Source organism: Achroia grisella, unplaced genomic scaffold (genome assembly GCF_030625045.1).
Source record: "Achroia grisella isolate CSIRO2021 unplaced genomic scaffold, CSIRO_AGI_Agris_v1 utg540, whole genome shotgun sequence".
Taxonomy (NCBI): Eukaryota; Metazoa; Arthropoda; class Insecta; order Lepidoptera; family Pyralidae; genus Achroia; species Achroia grisella.
Window position 1 is genome coordinate 323,009 of NW_026712925.1, and position 15,855 is coordinate 338,863.

The 15,855-nt window shown below is 31.8% G+C and overlaps 1 protein-coding gene across 1 annotated transcript; it reads right to left on the minus strand.

Moving 5' to 3' along the window:
* Positions 1-1,884: 1,884 nt before the first annotated feature.
* Positions 1,885-13,643, minus strand: LOC131847734 (dihydroxyacetone phosphate acyltransferase). Its single transcript, XM_059197381.1, has 11 exons — positions 13,304-13,643; positions 11,859-12,035; positions 11,046-11,175; positions 7,188-7,391; positions 5,672-5,823; positions 4,535-5,024; positions 3,974-4,111; positions 3,622-3,701; positions 3,217-3,378; positions 2,515-2,663; positions 1,885-2,123 (listed from the first exon to the last, which is right to left on the minus strand). Exons 1-11 carry the CDS (start codon positions 13,484-13,486, stop codon positions 1,976-1,978), a joined length of 2,013 nt encoding a protein of 670 aa, XP_059053364.1. The 5' UTR covers positions 13,487-13,643; the 3' UTR covers positions 1,885-1,975.
* Between the last annotated feature and the right edge of the window lie 2,212 nt (positions 13,644-15,855).

The following is a 15,855-nucleotide window of genomic DNA, read 5'->3' on the forward strand; positions in this document are numbered from 1 at the left end:
ACTCCGCACAGCATTTCTTTATAATTCTGCAATAGTGATGAATACATAGTTATTTATACCTTATAAACATGTTAAACAAGTGCATTTTTTGGTAATTATAGCAACTGTACTGTACGTGAACGCAATGGATACACCAATCCGAAAATTAATACAATACAAACGGCGAAGCCAGTGCTTGACTCCGGATAATAAAAAACACATATTTGAAACATGTTTATGGCCATATCAATTCCATTAATATTTTTTAATGGATTTTTATAGTGTGCACCCGCCAGCGCTAATGGTCTAGGCGAACAAGGCAGTGAATGATGATAAAACGAAGTTGTCATTTCATTAATATTTAAAAGCGGACATTCAAATCCGCTTATTTATTTAATTGCATTTATTACAGGACAATTCCTGTAATAAATGCAATTAAATAAATAAGAACAGCTGGCTTACTTTGGAAGCAATTGAATTCGGATTAAATGGCCATTTCTTATTTTTAATTTATATTTTGTATTTTGAGTTTTAATCGATGGTTCTCATCCTTTAAAATAATCATTTAATTCGATTACTTCAAATGCCTTTTGAAGCCTATTCAATATGATAAAAGATTATTAAGTATTTAATAATCTTTTTAATACACCAGGAATATTAACATAAACTGAGATTGTTCCCTAATAATATATAAATATCAACCACCGATCAAATTAAAGTAAAAATACTAGTGCCAGCCAATGCCCCCTTCTACCCGTTCTTAGGAAGGTTATTATAAATACTACATTGATCTATATCTAAAATAAATTAAATTAACAGATACATATTAACATACAATAAAATTTATTCATTTGTATGTGTGTTTATTTTAGCACTTGTATTTTAATGTATGTTAAACTGTATATGTTTTTAATAACATTCAGCGACGTCATTATGGAATTATTCGAGTCATTGAGCAATTTTGGAAATATAATTATATTAAATTTAATAAATAATAAATATAAATAGTTTTGTATAATGAAATTAAATACTCTTGTATACATTTCACTACTCATTTAGGACGAGACTATTTCGTAATAATTAATTATAATAAAAATTTTAAGCGTTACAAAATATTCTATAAAATTCAGAGACTAGTACATAATAATATTATCCTATAAATACATTATCAATTAATTTTAGTCTTAGTAAATACAATATTATTGACAACTGTAGGTTGAAATCTCAAAACTATGTATGTTACGTTTAAAAGAAGCATATACACTCTTGCTATGCATTAGAACAGTATCACACGCACGTGATGTAGTCACGCTATATACACAAATAACAATATTTAAGATACTTATATCAAAATGAGTATAATAATTTAAGTACAATATTGATTTGTCTTTTGTAAATTAAAACGAGTTGTGATTCAATTCTGTGTTTTAAAATTTCTGGAGTGGTAATAGCACAACCTGCGCTTGATCGCTGATAATACTTTTATTCATGTGACTTCGCACGTGTGAATACGTTATTTCCTCATTGTATGTAAATTTTACGAAAAGACGGCATTTCGCTAAGTACATGGTTTTAGCCATATATATGCCTTTAGTATCCATTTATCCTTAGCTTGTACTTTCTTAACTTGTCCCTTGCATAAATATTACGTAGGGTAATAAAAATAACTTCTGATAATAATATTAAGTATGTAGCCCTACTAGTTTACTCTGTCCGCTGTAATAATATTAATTATAATAATTATTATTCGATATCAACGTAACAGTTTATATCGATTTTATAAAAACAATACAAATCATATAATTCGAGACAAAAACTACATTAATTTCGCATTATTATATTCGAAATCTCATTCATGAGTTTTGGAAAAAAATATTTCCAATGGCACAAAACTATTAGCTAATTATTAATAAATGGTAGCGCTGTATTACATAATATATAAAAGTGAGTTTTTATCACATTTGAATAATTCACAACATTTAGTACTTAAAGGACATTACAGTCTACACAATACTCGCGTATTGTCGAGGATTACAGAATTGCTAACATCGAAGGCCACATTGAATCTGGGTAGTACTGAACTGATTAATTGTTGACAGTCTCCCATTTCTAGGGGCGATAGTTGATAAATTGTATCTTCAGTGCTGTAAAAATATTTTTTATTAATACACACAGAGTTAAAGTGTTAAGTTACACATATTCGAATTTAAAGTATTAAAATGAAGGCATTGGTGGTCTAGCGCTTTAGCACACCGCTTTACTACCGATCGTTTCGAGGGTTCGATTCCTCGCAGGGTGCAAACATTTGTATAATTGTTTTTATCGGTCTGGGTGTTTTCTATGTATATTCTGTATCTATTTACAAAAAAAATCAAATTATATGAGTTGTCTAGTACCCATAATACAAGTTCTGCTAATCGTGGGACTATATGGCGCTGTGTTAATTGTTCAGGGATATATTTCTTTATTCTATAAAAAAAATAAAAAAAATATCTACATCGCCTACGATAGGGTTTTACCTAAAAAAATACTCACTCTCTCTGCTTTATTAGGGCGCCACTCAATATGAGTCCTTGTAGACAGTTACCAATACTCTCCAAACTTAGGGAGTACGGATGACATCCAATTTGTTCTATCCTCTCCTGTACCAATTTTAAAGTTCGCTTATGTGCACACTCAATTTGCTGTAAATTAGAATAATACATACATTATTAAGAGATTCATATTTTTATTAATAGAGGTATATTTTTACTAGCTGTACCCGCGATTTCGCCCGCGTGATATTGATTAAGTTATTATTAATTATGTGTTATTCTGATTAGCTAAATTATATAACTGTAAAGTTGAAATAGTAACAAACATTCATCCATCCATCTATCACTACATCATCTATCTTATACACTATTGTTATAGTGTCGTATTTATAATATTAGTAAAATATTATAAAGCTTAAACTTAAATATTTATTACGTAGGTACAAGCTGCATTTAGCCAATATTGGTCGATGTGTTATATATTATTATGTAGTTTTTCCGCACAATTAAACATCCCGCTCGCAAATTTATTAAATTAAAAATAACTAAATCCACAGGTATATTAAAAAATATGTTAAAAACATTTGTTCATAATTTCTCGTTCCATTTTTAGAGAAAAATCTTTAGTTTCTGCAAGCCTTAAAATATCAGGATTAATCGTAGAAAAAAATCGTGTAAGCATACGATTATTATGAGTGCTTACCTCAGTCATAACATCAGCGGTGTGAGCGAGGGTGGTGAGTGCAGGCCATACTGACCACTTGAGTAAGAATTGCAGCTTCTCATTGCCACCCGGCACTAGCCTACCCTCGGACATTGATACCACGCTGTTTTGTAAACAGTAATTGATTGATTCAGCAAATGTCTGAAATGACATATAATTTTATATGTAGTCCTTGAATTCAAGCGTACTTTAGTACGCGGATTTTAGTACTAGATGTCACCTGCGACTTTATTTTTTTTTTCAACATCAAATCGTTATTAGTGCTTAAATTTTATTACAGTTCTATATGACATAAAAATTGCCGTAATTAAATTATTATTATATTACATATTAATTTTATATTATTATAATGAATTCTTTAGTAATAAATAAAATACTTCTAACCTTTTCCTCTGTGTCCTCTACATAGAAAAATTCGTGATATAATATTTTCCTTATTCGATGATAATCGGAAGCTAGCTCGTCTAGAATAAATAACAATTATTAGTTAGTTAATACAATTAAACAAAGTCATTGATTTCGTTTGTTTCTCCGTTTATCTACGTCAGCATTCTACGAAGTAGTTATGATTCAGAAATTATTTATTCTTGTAACAGAGTATATTAATCGATCTTATAATCGGTATTTCGATTAAATTTCTAATAATTTCATTAAAAAGGTGTCCTAAAATGTATTTAATAAGTTATTTTATTTCTAATTCATCTTACATCTAAATTAATTAGAAGTAATTAGTTACCTTTTGTAATTGGTCTTCTAAGCACAATGAGTAAGATTATCGCAGGCGGAACTAAATAGTGCAGTATCGGGTTTACATACAACTGCAACTGTATAATTGGTATAGCGGTCGCCATTGTTTTTGACTTTAAAACATGACCTGAAAAATAAATGTATATTTCTTACATTAATAATCAAACACGTGATTTCTTATCGTCACCGTGACTGTTTCATTCACCAGCAGTCCAGAAGTCCAATTTCAACATAGGAATATAAGGACTACATATTTGAATATTTTAGAAGTCACAAATAGTCGAGTTCTATCAGATTTAGTGTTGTTTTGCGTTTTGAATGACTTTATAGGTCATTAGTTATATTTTGCATACAAAAAAATACCTGTTTACATTAAATACCAAATAAGTATCGTATATAATTTATACAAAAGAACATTAGAATTTTCTACTTTAACCCAATTGACTTGGGGTCTTATGTCTTATAACTTAATTCGGAATTGTACAATATACTCGACTCGAAACTCGGTTTCGTGTGAGATAACCAAAAGGATTTACCACAATATTTATACCTTTCATTCTCTTCTGAATATCACGTGACACGTCCATCAGCGTACCAGATAGTAGACGAAGCCTCTTCTCCTTGTCCAGTTTCACCATCTGACTGTGCACTACCAATATTCTATTGACATTTCCTTGAACATCGTTTTCAAACACCGTCGCACCTAAAGTCCTTAACACTTCGATCATCCATTCCAATTCTAGTAGTACATCATCAATAACTAAAACTCGGTCCCGCATGAGGGAGTCCATTAATACTAAAGCTAGTAAATTTGATATAGTGGCGACAGTAGACTTCTGCTGCAAAGTGATAACGTGATTCGCAACGCTTTGCACCTGTTTGAATTGTTCGGCAGTCAATTCTTGTAGATCTATGGGCTTGAGCATCTCCTCCGTATACGAAATGTTCTTGAGATAATTCTTTACGGAGAGTGGTGCGCCTAAATTGATATATATGTTACCATAGTGATCGTTGAGTCTGTATAGAGATTTCAATAGACCCTGTAACGTTTACAAAATGTAATTAATGATTAGAAATAATATAACAATGACAATGCAAGACAATTCACACAGCGCCATCTAGTACCCAGGTAAGCAGCGCTTGTGTTATGGATAGTAGAACTATCAAACAAACTGATAGAAATTATCAAACATATTATTTTACTTAATACATGTTTTATTGGAAATACATGCGTAATATATATAGGAATCACACAGTCCAATACAAACCATCATACTCATGAATACAAATGTTGGTACTAAGCGAATAATTAAACCCGCTAAGACAGTGCGTTAGCCAACGAGGCCGTCTAACAAACGAGGAATATTTATTTAACCGGCCAACATTGAATTTATTTGACTATCAAAATATCAATTTTTTTTTAAAAGCAAGATTTGTATAATGTTTCGCAACGAATAGATATTATAACTTTTTGCTAGCAATGTACCATGTCAGGTTGACGTTGAAGTTCCACATGGTTCCTCCTGAAAATCATCAGGTTAAATTCCTGGTTAATTTAACACGATGGCCTAACTGACCTAACCTCATAGACATCTTATCATCCTCCACTAGTGCCCTGTCACTGTATACCGTTAGCATAGGCGAGATCACCATTCCGTTTTCAACCCTTAAAAAAATTACAACTTACGCCAGTAGACTCCTTAGGTTTAGGGACACCTATGTGCTCATACGCAAAGAGACCGTGTTCCATTAGACGATCATAACTAAGGTTTATAGGTACAATCGTGATATCAGCCACTTCCTGTGCAAATAGTGGCGCCAAGCTCATTGACAACATACCTGCAACACATTGTTGTTGTTATAATAAAAATTCTATAATCAACTTCTGGACTGGATAACTGGATGGGAGCAGCGCAGGACCTATCGTGGTGGAGATCTTTGAAGGAGGCCTTTGTTCAGCAGTGGACGTCTTCCGGGCTGAGATGATGATGAATCAACTTCTATTAATATTAGAGTTATAACCGTAACATGCCAAGAATTAAAAAGGAAAACCAAATTAGGCGGTCTTATCGCAAGAAGCAATCTCTACTATATATGAATTAATTTGGCCGGATATTGGCAATGTATTTATCTGGTAGATGGCGATGGTGATGATATTATATAAATATATACTTATTAATTAACAGATATATAATTAAAATTAATACAAGATATATACAATTTAAATATAAATTTATAACATACACCTTTTGACAATAAACTTTATTTTATGACGCTAATTTTCATTACGATTTTAAAAAGAAAATCTTTAAGTAGGTACATCGTGGTGACCATTAGTATAAATGTAGCTTCATCAACATCTATAAAGTTAAGGTACTTCAACTTAGTACTTTAATCAACGTCTTTCAAGCCATGTCTCATAACATTACTTAACATTTCAAACAATGACAATCGTTACTGATCGCCATCATTGTATCTATATAAAGAAGTTACATGGTATTTTTTTATGAAAATAGATTTACTAACTAGCGCATGGTCCACCTGATGGTAAGTATCAACCGCTATCTATATCAGCAGCACCATGGGCTTTATAGAACACATTGTTGTCTTTGGTAAGTACAATGTGTTTGTGTTTCACGAGGTCTAAGTTTAATAACATAATTGTCTTCATACCCTGTAATTTTTTGCCACATCTCAATTTTTATACCGGAATACAACTTGCAAGTATATCGCTGTATCACCATAAGTAGGTGATATGAAATTTTCAGCTAGATCACTAGCAAGGGATATAAAATCTTATATATAAACTGAAACGGCTTCACCGCCGTTTCAGTTTATATACTTTTATGAAATTTTAGATATATATATATAGATTCGATAGGTCTGAGAATCGACTACCATCTATTTTTATACCACTACGTGATAAGGGTTATCCACCCCTAAATTTTATTTTTATTTTTTGGACAATCTCTTAAATCTTTATTGTTTTTTTTAAATGTGGTATTAAAAATACATGCCCTAAATTTTCACCCTACTACCATCAACCCTTATTTTTTAATAGCGATTTTAATTTATATAGCAAAAGAACGTTTGCGAAGTCATCTAGTGGACTAAATAATCAGTGACACATTGTATTAATATTAAATAAGTAATATATTATATTATTATTATGTATAAAAAAAGTAAACACACAGTCCCATTACCGTATTTTGGAGGTAGACTTTTATTACTGCGACTTCTAGTGCCTTCAAGGAAGAACTCTATTGGCGTGGCATATTTGGAGACCAACGTCCTTACGTACTGCTTGAGAGTGGCCGCGTAAAGTTGTGCACCTACTAGAGTGCGTCGGATGTAAAAAGCACCCGTCTCACGCATCGCGCGACCAATTATAGCCATTGAATAAAAATCTGAAATGTAAAGCCTGGTTCAATTAATAATCCAATACATTAATAAACAGTTACACCTTTGTACTTCTATATATTAACGCCCGTACAAAAATTAGTGCTCGCCGCAATTTTTATTACCACTGCAGCTAAAAAATATTTGCCACTAAGTACAACTAGTTAGAAACAGACTTTTATGCACTTAAGTATACTTATGTGCATAACAGTCTGTTTCTACAAATACTTTTTTTAATTAGAATATTTTTTAAATTAATTTGAGTCTCTATAATTGGCATGAAGACTTGCGCATTGGCTGGCAACGTTTAAGTTTTGGTCTATTTTTAATTAGTTTATCAGCAAGAAGTAGATTTATTGTAACATATTTATAATAAAACCATAATATTTTTATTTGGCGTGTATTTTACTCGGCTGCTGATTAAAAAATTATTAATTAGTATGTAATTATTAATTAGGAATAACTTAGGTATAACAACATTTATTTGTTTGGGATTCTTTATGGTATTAACAAACTGTATAAGTTATTCTATAAAGGTATGGCTATATATTATCTACTTTTGCCGTTTTATCTGGCTGTCTGTCATACGCATCTCAAGGCGTTAAACCTTGAAAATAACCTTGGCATATGATAGAGTCACATAAAACACTGTTTACAATAACAATTTGTATAAAAATGCCTCTCAATTTATCAAGTATTAGTAATAATTTCAAATCTGTCTGTCTGTTAGTGTTCACTATGATATGTATATGGTTGAATATTTTTTCATACACACAAATTAAAACAGAATAAAATTTATTTGGTTTGGTCACTATTCATTATGCTAATTATGATCCTAATATAAGTAAAGTTGGCGGTAAACATTAGTTAAAAAATGGCGTAATGTGATGAATCTAAAATATAGTATTTGAATGGTAATTCTTGACAAATTTATCTGTCCACCTGAGATTCTCGTCGTAATTGCAGTTGACAAAAACTGATAAGAAATTCAACAAGTACATTTTTATAACATTTTACAACAGTTTTATACTATATTTATATCTTTATCACCTACTCAATATATACTCTATTCTACTAGTCTGCCAGTTCGGTTTGTTATAGTAGACAATTACCTACACGTTCACTTATGTTGCTAACTACGCTAATAAAATTCAACAACACAATATGTGCTCAGTAAATATTATGTATTGGACATTACCTGTTTACCTACCTACTATATTCGTTTTGCAGTGAGATCATTATGGCCAGCATTAGTTAGGCGCATACATCCTTACTAATATTATAAATATGAAAGTAACTGTCTGTTTGTTTCATTTTCAAGCCAAAACTACTCAACCGATTTAAATGAACTTTGGACACAGACAGTCTTGAACCTGAGATAGAACATAGCCTACTTTTTAATGCGAAAGAAAGGTAGTAAGCACAGCTTTGTGTTACGATCATTCGCAGATTGGACACCGCTCCACATGCTGGTTTAATCTCATTGTCATAACTTTTAAACTATGTATTTATCCAAATTAATTTGCGGGCCCTTTAAGTCCTAAAGCCATTCATCAATGTACTTATATTAATATGAAGTAATTCTATGCTACTACACATTATTATTATAGTATGTAAATTGAATAAATTTATACTTCATTATTTTTGCTATAATGAACTACACATAATATATGCCATCATGGATTTTTAGGACTATTTAAAAGGAACCATACATCGGCTTAGTGTAACTATTAATGACGATTTATGCAGCATATGCTATGATAGCTCTCAGATTAACAAATTGTTTGCACTTACTTGAGAGTATCATTACTTTTCACAGAATTTACACAATATCTTTTTAAATTACAGCCTATATTCGGATATCCTTTACTTTACTAATGACTCTGTTACATTGTAAATCATGTAAAGCTTTGTGGAGAAAATACATATATATCAAGTCAAAGTTACATTAAAATTCAGTAGGTTTTGCGTGAGAAAGGAACAAACCTACATCCATCAAAAATTTATAATATTATTAGGTTTGGTTGGTTTTTTTTAATACCACGATGGTGTCAAAGACGCATACGGCCCAACTGAGAGTAAACGGCAGGTCACCTTTACCATTATTAAGAAAACCCAGTGCATTAAATAATTTACTAGTTCAAGTCATTACAATTATGTATATGAACATATACCTACATAACTAGCATCAGCCAGTAAATTATGTAAACGAGATTTAATCAGTATTTACTTCAGTTAATACCTAAACATTTGTCAGTAAACAGAACATAATATTCTGTAAACAATAAGTCATTATTAATATTATTTTTACACGAAGACAATTGACAATCGGTTCAAATTAACTTTTTTATTTACATTAACTAGCGTCTATTGGGTTTGATATAGCCAGCAATAGAATCAAGAAGATTGTAACAACTAAGAATAAAGTAATTTTTGAATGCAACACGGATGGATACAAATATTTTAGCACGCAAATATTCTTTTTAATATTTTCTTTTTTTTTTTTTTGTCCGTATATGCAAGCCCAATTAACAGAAAACAATACAACTGTAGTGTGAAAATGTGAAAGCGCATCTTATTAGAACTAAAACGTGTTACATATGAATTTAGATCAAAGTTACATTTATAAATCTTATGTCATATTTAGTTAACAAGGATTTCATGTTGGTGGTTATTTGTTCAGTTTATGAACATTCCGCACCGAATGCTATAAGACGCTGTTGTCCTTCCCGCGCTTAATACAGTGGCGCTCCCAATCAACATTCTTTCGATACTGGCGACAACCGATATTTAATTCCTTCATTAAAACAATATTTATAAAATATTGTAACACATATTACTGCGTTCTGTATGGCCATCCTACGCTATACGTGAATCACGTGTAGGGTTACCGCTATGAACTGAGAACTGAAAAATATTGTGCTATATTAACCGTATAGCCATGACGGTCTCGGTGGTTTTGCGGTTTAGCACACCATCTAGTACCCATAACACGAACTTAATCTTGCTTACTTGGGACTAGATGGTGCGGTGTGAATTGTCCTAAGATAATTATATTATATAATTATAGCATAATATTTTTCAGTTCTGAATGAATGAATGAATACTTAGATATATATTTATTGTAAATAATATTTACAATAAATATATATCATATCATATATTTTCGGGCGTTGTTCTGTTAGGCAGGGTGATTGCGAACTCGATCCTGCAACCCCAGCACTATGGCGGCGAGGAGGAATGCTAAGGGGTTTCAGTGAGAAGTCTCACAGTACCTGTCCGTACAACCCCAGAGTTGGACGGGTCTCCACGTAAAAAAAGGAGGTGGCACACGGCTTTGGGGTAGACTTTGTACAGATTACCTGTGTGGGTACCCCTATCACACTGATTCCAGCTACGAAATGTCTTTCTTTGGAAGATGTATTCCAGTTGGAGGATTGGAGATATGGCAGTTAAATGACAGGGTAACGAGGGCCTTAGTTTTCCGAAATGGTAATGCATGAGTGGTATTACGAGCGTCACATCATGATATGATATCCGTCATGTTGTTCATTTAGGCGATGATTGCATCAGCGTTTTTTCTATTCAAGTCACATAAAAAAAGTTTATATACTCATATACTTATAAATAAGTATTTATTAAGTTATAAATCAAGGACTCACCCATGCCTGCCGCAACAGCTGGTACATCAATATCATAATGAAAGCAGAAGTATGTCATTAAACAAAAATCAGCATAACTTCGGTGGGTTGGCAGGAACAGGACTGGGTTTGTTTTCATTGACGATTTAAGCTAAAAGCACAATGCTAAATCTCAATGTTCAACTTTGAAAATACAATACAATAATAATACTGTTCTTAGTGTATTAAAAAGATACCTGCCGTCTGAAATTACATACAAGTTTTTCTCCTGATATGCTTATATTTCTATAAAGAGAAATCATTTTGTGTCCTAAGGCATTACTATAGCATAATATAATAACCATTTTTTTTAAGTTAATACATTTATAGCAAAGATTAATGTTTATTTCTAAAATAATTCAGTTACAGCAGGGATGTTAAGGAGCTCCGTAACCGTAACCGAAACTTTCGGATATCCGATATAAAAAAATATTCGTAACCGTAACCGAATCCGAAATAAAAGTTTCGGATAACATCGGATAGAGGCGGAGCCTAATTGAGACACGTCATGTAACCATTTTATTAGCTATTTGTATTTTACTTTTGAAATTCCTTAAAAAATTATTATCCGTATCCGAAATTATCCGAAACTAACGGATAATCCGAAATAATTTCATATCCGCATCCCTATCCACGTCCGGTATAATAATCATTCCTATATCCGAAACCTATCCGTATCCGAAATTTCATATCCATAACATCCCTGATATACAGATATGGGTCTTTCCCACCTATTGAATAAATTCGGGTTATTACTGTACAATAATGATAATCAATCTGTTTTAAAATATTTACCTTAAGGACTGCAGGTTCATTCACAAATATGCCAATTTTCATCATGAATGATATTTTTAAGAAAGCAATACCCATCCACCGGACCACATGCATTTTCTTATCAAGACCCATTTCTTCAAGGTAGTTTACAATTTCTTTTTTTAATTTAATTTTGGAGACTCCACTTCTTACACTCTCCTGTTAAGTAATTTTGTTTTATTATTTATATAATAAATCAAAAATTAATATAAGTAAATATATAATTATAAATATGACAGAGCCTAATCATCTTAATTTTAAAAATATTACAAACACAAAAGTTTGTGAGTGATCGTGATGATGATGAAGAGTAACTCTTTCACACAAATACTACTGAACGGATATTGATGAAACTTTAGAGTAATATAGTTTATGCATCAGACTAACATAGGCTATAAATTTCACACAGGTGAAAGCACTGGCACAGCTAGCATTAAATAATAATAATAATTACTACATTCATGATAATTTTTAAGAGTACAGTAATATGATTATTGGTCTATTATTTATTATTGAAGATTTTTTTGACAAGCTTCGCTAATACATGATTGAACAAGTTTGAACTTATATGCATCACCACTGTTGTACTCGACGCATAGGGTATTGTTTTGATAATGATTGCTCAGAAGCGAAAGCACAAAACACTAACAATTAAAGAAAAATATAATATTTTAGACCGCCTAAATTGTAACAAATCTTTTAATAGTTGACATACATAATGAAGTATGATTTATACTTCAAAGTGAATGTACATACATACATATATAACATAGAATCTTATTACAGGATCTGTAATTTGTCAGATTACAAGATACTCTTTTGTAAATAATTCCAGACTATAGGGGACCCTTAGGCAGCACTCTATAATCCGACAAATTCGATGGTCTCATACTGCCCTGCAAAACATTTGTCGGATAACCGGGGGTCCATTGTATTTTACTATTTAATTATGTATAGTATAACAGTAACTATTAAATGTAACTTCATTAATATTAAATGTGTACTTAAAATAGATAATTTTGCTATCTAAGTATGTTACATGTGTATTTTGTGATATTTATTATACTTATTTGTTCTACTGATAACTCTGTTATATATCTATCTGTTTATTTGCTTTCACCAGATTGTCTGGTAAGAGACAATTAGCAACAAATGTCAAAAGAGCTTATAAGAATATATACCAGATATCAGATTTTTTAAAGCAGTGCTGTCCATTGGTTTAAGTTTATAATACGATTTTCACTATATTTTTTTCTGGAATATCTATAGGTATAAGAAATGTATACAATGTGTACACAACCTTCCTAAAAAATCCTTAGTTTCACAATGTGAAAAACCATTGTGAATTTTGCTGTTAAGAAAAAATCCCTAAACCTACATAAATAGTTATAAATAGAATAATATATTTAAATTTGAATTAACCTTACCGCTTCTATAACTGAGTCAAGATATACTGAATTTAATACTATGTTCTTTAAGTCTTGTGGTGAATAATATTTATCCATACTATATGTACGAAGAGGATGCCAAGCTCTTGTCATAAACTTAAATATTCCACTTTCGGTTTTCCTCGGCATCAAAATATTTTTAAAATTTACTTCTTCACACATTTTTGTACTTCCTCTATTGCAGCCCCTTTATTGTAACTTAAGAATTTAATTACTAAAACATTTATTAAATGAGGTAACAATATTTTTTAGTTAATACATATTACGTTTCTTATTAGTGCAAACTATTATGAAAATTAGCTCTCAACACGAGCTGTACTGTAAGTATCTCAGAGAGAAATAAAATAAAGGAGGGCAGTTGATGATGTCAAAAAATTATCGATTGTGGAAAAATCGATAAAATATGAAGGGTCAATTTTACTAATTTTAATATTCCAAAAAAATATGAATTAAAAACGATTTGTTATTAAAGTCTTTTTTTAAAGAATGTAGTACAATGTGATTGTAAGGACAAACTACCTGACGGCCCACGAGACGGTATATTGTAACTGTTACGTTTAATAGGCATATGAACGAAACTACGAATATCATTTTATGATGCCTGCAATATTAATTATGTATTGTCATATTCCGGATTAAGATGTCATAGTTCCTATCCTATTCTAATTTAACTGCTTTCTCTCATCCCATAATTGAAACACTTCTTACAAAACAAACTACTTTACGTTTAATCGTAATACGTGATAACCAGGCAGCAATTTACAAAAACTATAAAATTCTCATTTAAAAAGACTACAAAAAAGAAACTTGGTGGTGTGTATGGTCCTTATAAACCGGAGTCATATTGTATTTTAATAGTTATCTATTGAATATTATACAAGACTACGCCTGTTCCATTCAATTTAAGAGCTCTAAAATTAGGTCCGTGATAAAATTATAATTATTTACTTAATAAAAATCGAGTATTGATATGAATGTTTTTATTACGAGTATAATAAAAAATTTAGAATAATATACCTAAATATAAGATTAATGGACTTAATAATCGATTTATTACACACAATAACTTATATCACACCCCTACAATAGAGTCGAAGTCTGTCACGAAGTTCAGAATAGCTGTCCGAGAACAGCACTCTGTCACTGTTATTGTCATTGTGATGGCTGTCACTGGTAGTTACGGTTTCTCTACCACAGAATCACAGATCAGCTAGGATATTATATCAGAAAACTAACTTCCGCACGAAGTATTGTTATAAACAAAGATCTCTTTTAGCAACTTTTCTTTGAAGCACCTGTTACGGTTGTTCTCTATTTGTTCTGTATACATTAGGCACCAAACACGTAACTAAAAATGAAATTCCTCAGTTTTAGACAATCTCAGTAAATAAACATTAAGCAAAGCTATCAGCGAGTTTTGAATATTCTTAGATTTAATTCAATTTGAGTGCATTTAAATATGAAGTCTAGCTACGACGTTCCTTCTCATCTACAATTAGGTGCCCCAGGGTAATAGAAATATCCTATGGAACTCCAATTAAGTGGAATGAATACCAATCGGTATATTATTATACCGTATGGTAAATTAGCCGTGATGATTTCTAGAAAAATTCCTTTTGAAGTCGATTTGAATGGATACATTGTTATGAATGAAACCACCTTACTAACAATATTGTACCTTTCAAGTATACCAGTACCCGAGTGTGAAGATATACCTAGTAAGAGATAAGTTTTTGTGAAATGGTTTAAAAATCATACCAAATTATAGCTTTACTTAGAGACAGTTTAATATTTCAATTGATGATTATAGAATAGTGAATTCGCCAGTGTCTAGCGTGACTGGCACTAGTGACAAACAGGATACATTAGTAACGGAGATTGTAAACCACTCCTCCTTTAATACAGTGCTAGGTGGTAGGGGGGAAGGGGATTGTTAGTCATGTGGACTCATGACCCCATTACTAGCAATGTAGCATGTCAGATTGAGCTCCACGCGGTTCTCCCTGAAAACCATCGTGATAAATTCCTGGTGAATTTGTCACGATGGGTTAACTGACCTGACCTCATGTCAGGTCTTACATCTTATCATCCAACACTGGTGCCCCGCCAGCGTAAACCGATAGCGCAGGCGGGTGCTCTATTCCATTATCATCCATAAAAAAAGTACTAGATGGTGGTTCGTAATAATAATTAGAAGAATGTCAGGATATTTTAATTATTTACTCTTTACTGCACCAGAATGACATACAAAGAACAAACAGATAAGTAATTCAGAACCGAGCAGCCAGAATCATTGGTAATCAACGTCTATGTGAGAGACTCGACCCATTGGCTTTGCGACGAGATATTGCATCTCTGTGCATTTTCTACCGCATATATCACGGGGAGTGTTCTGAGGAATTGTTCGGATTAATATCAGCTGCTGAGTTTCACCACCGTACCACCCGCCAGAAACTAAAATACCATCCTGATCATCAGGATGAATGGCGGTCCTTCACAGTGCGGTTTTCTAGAAACTTTTTGCCACGCAC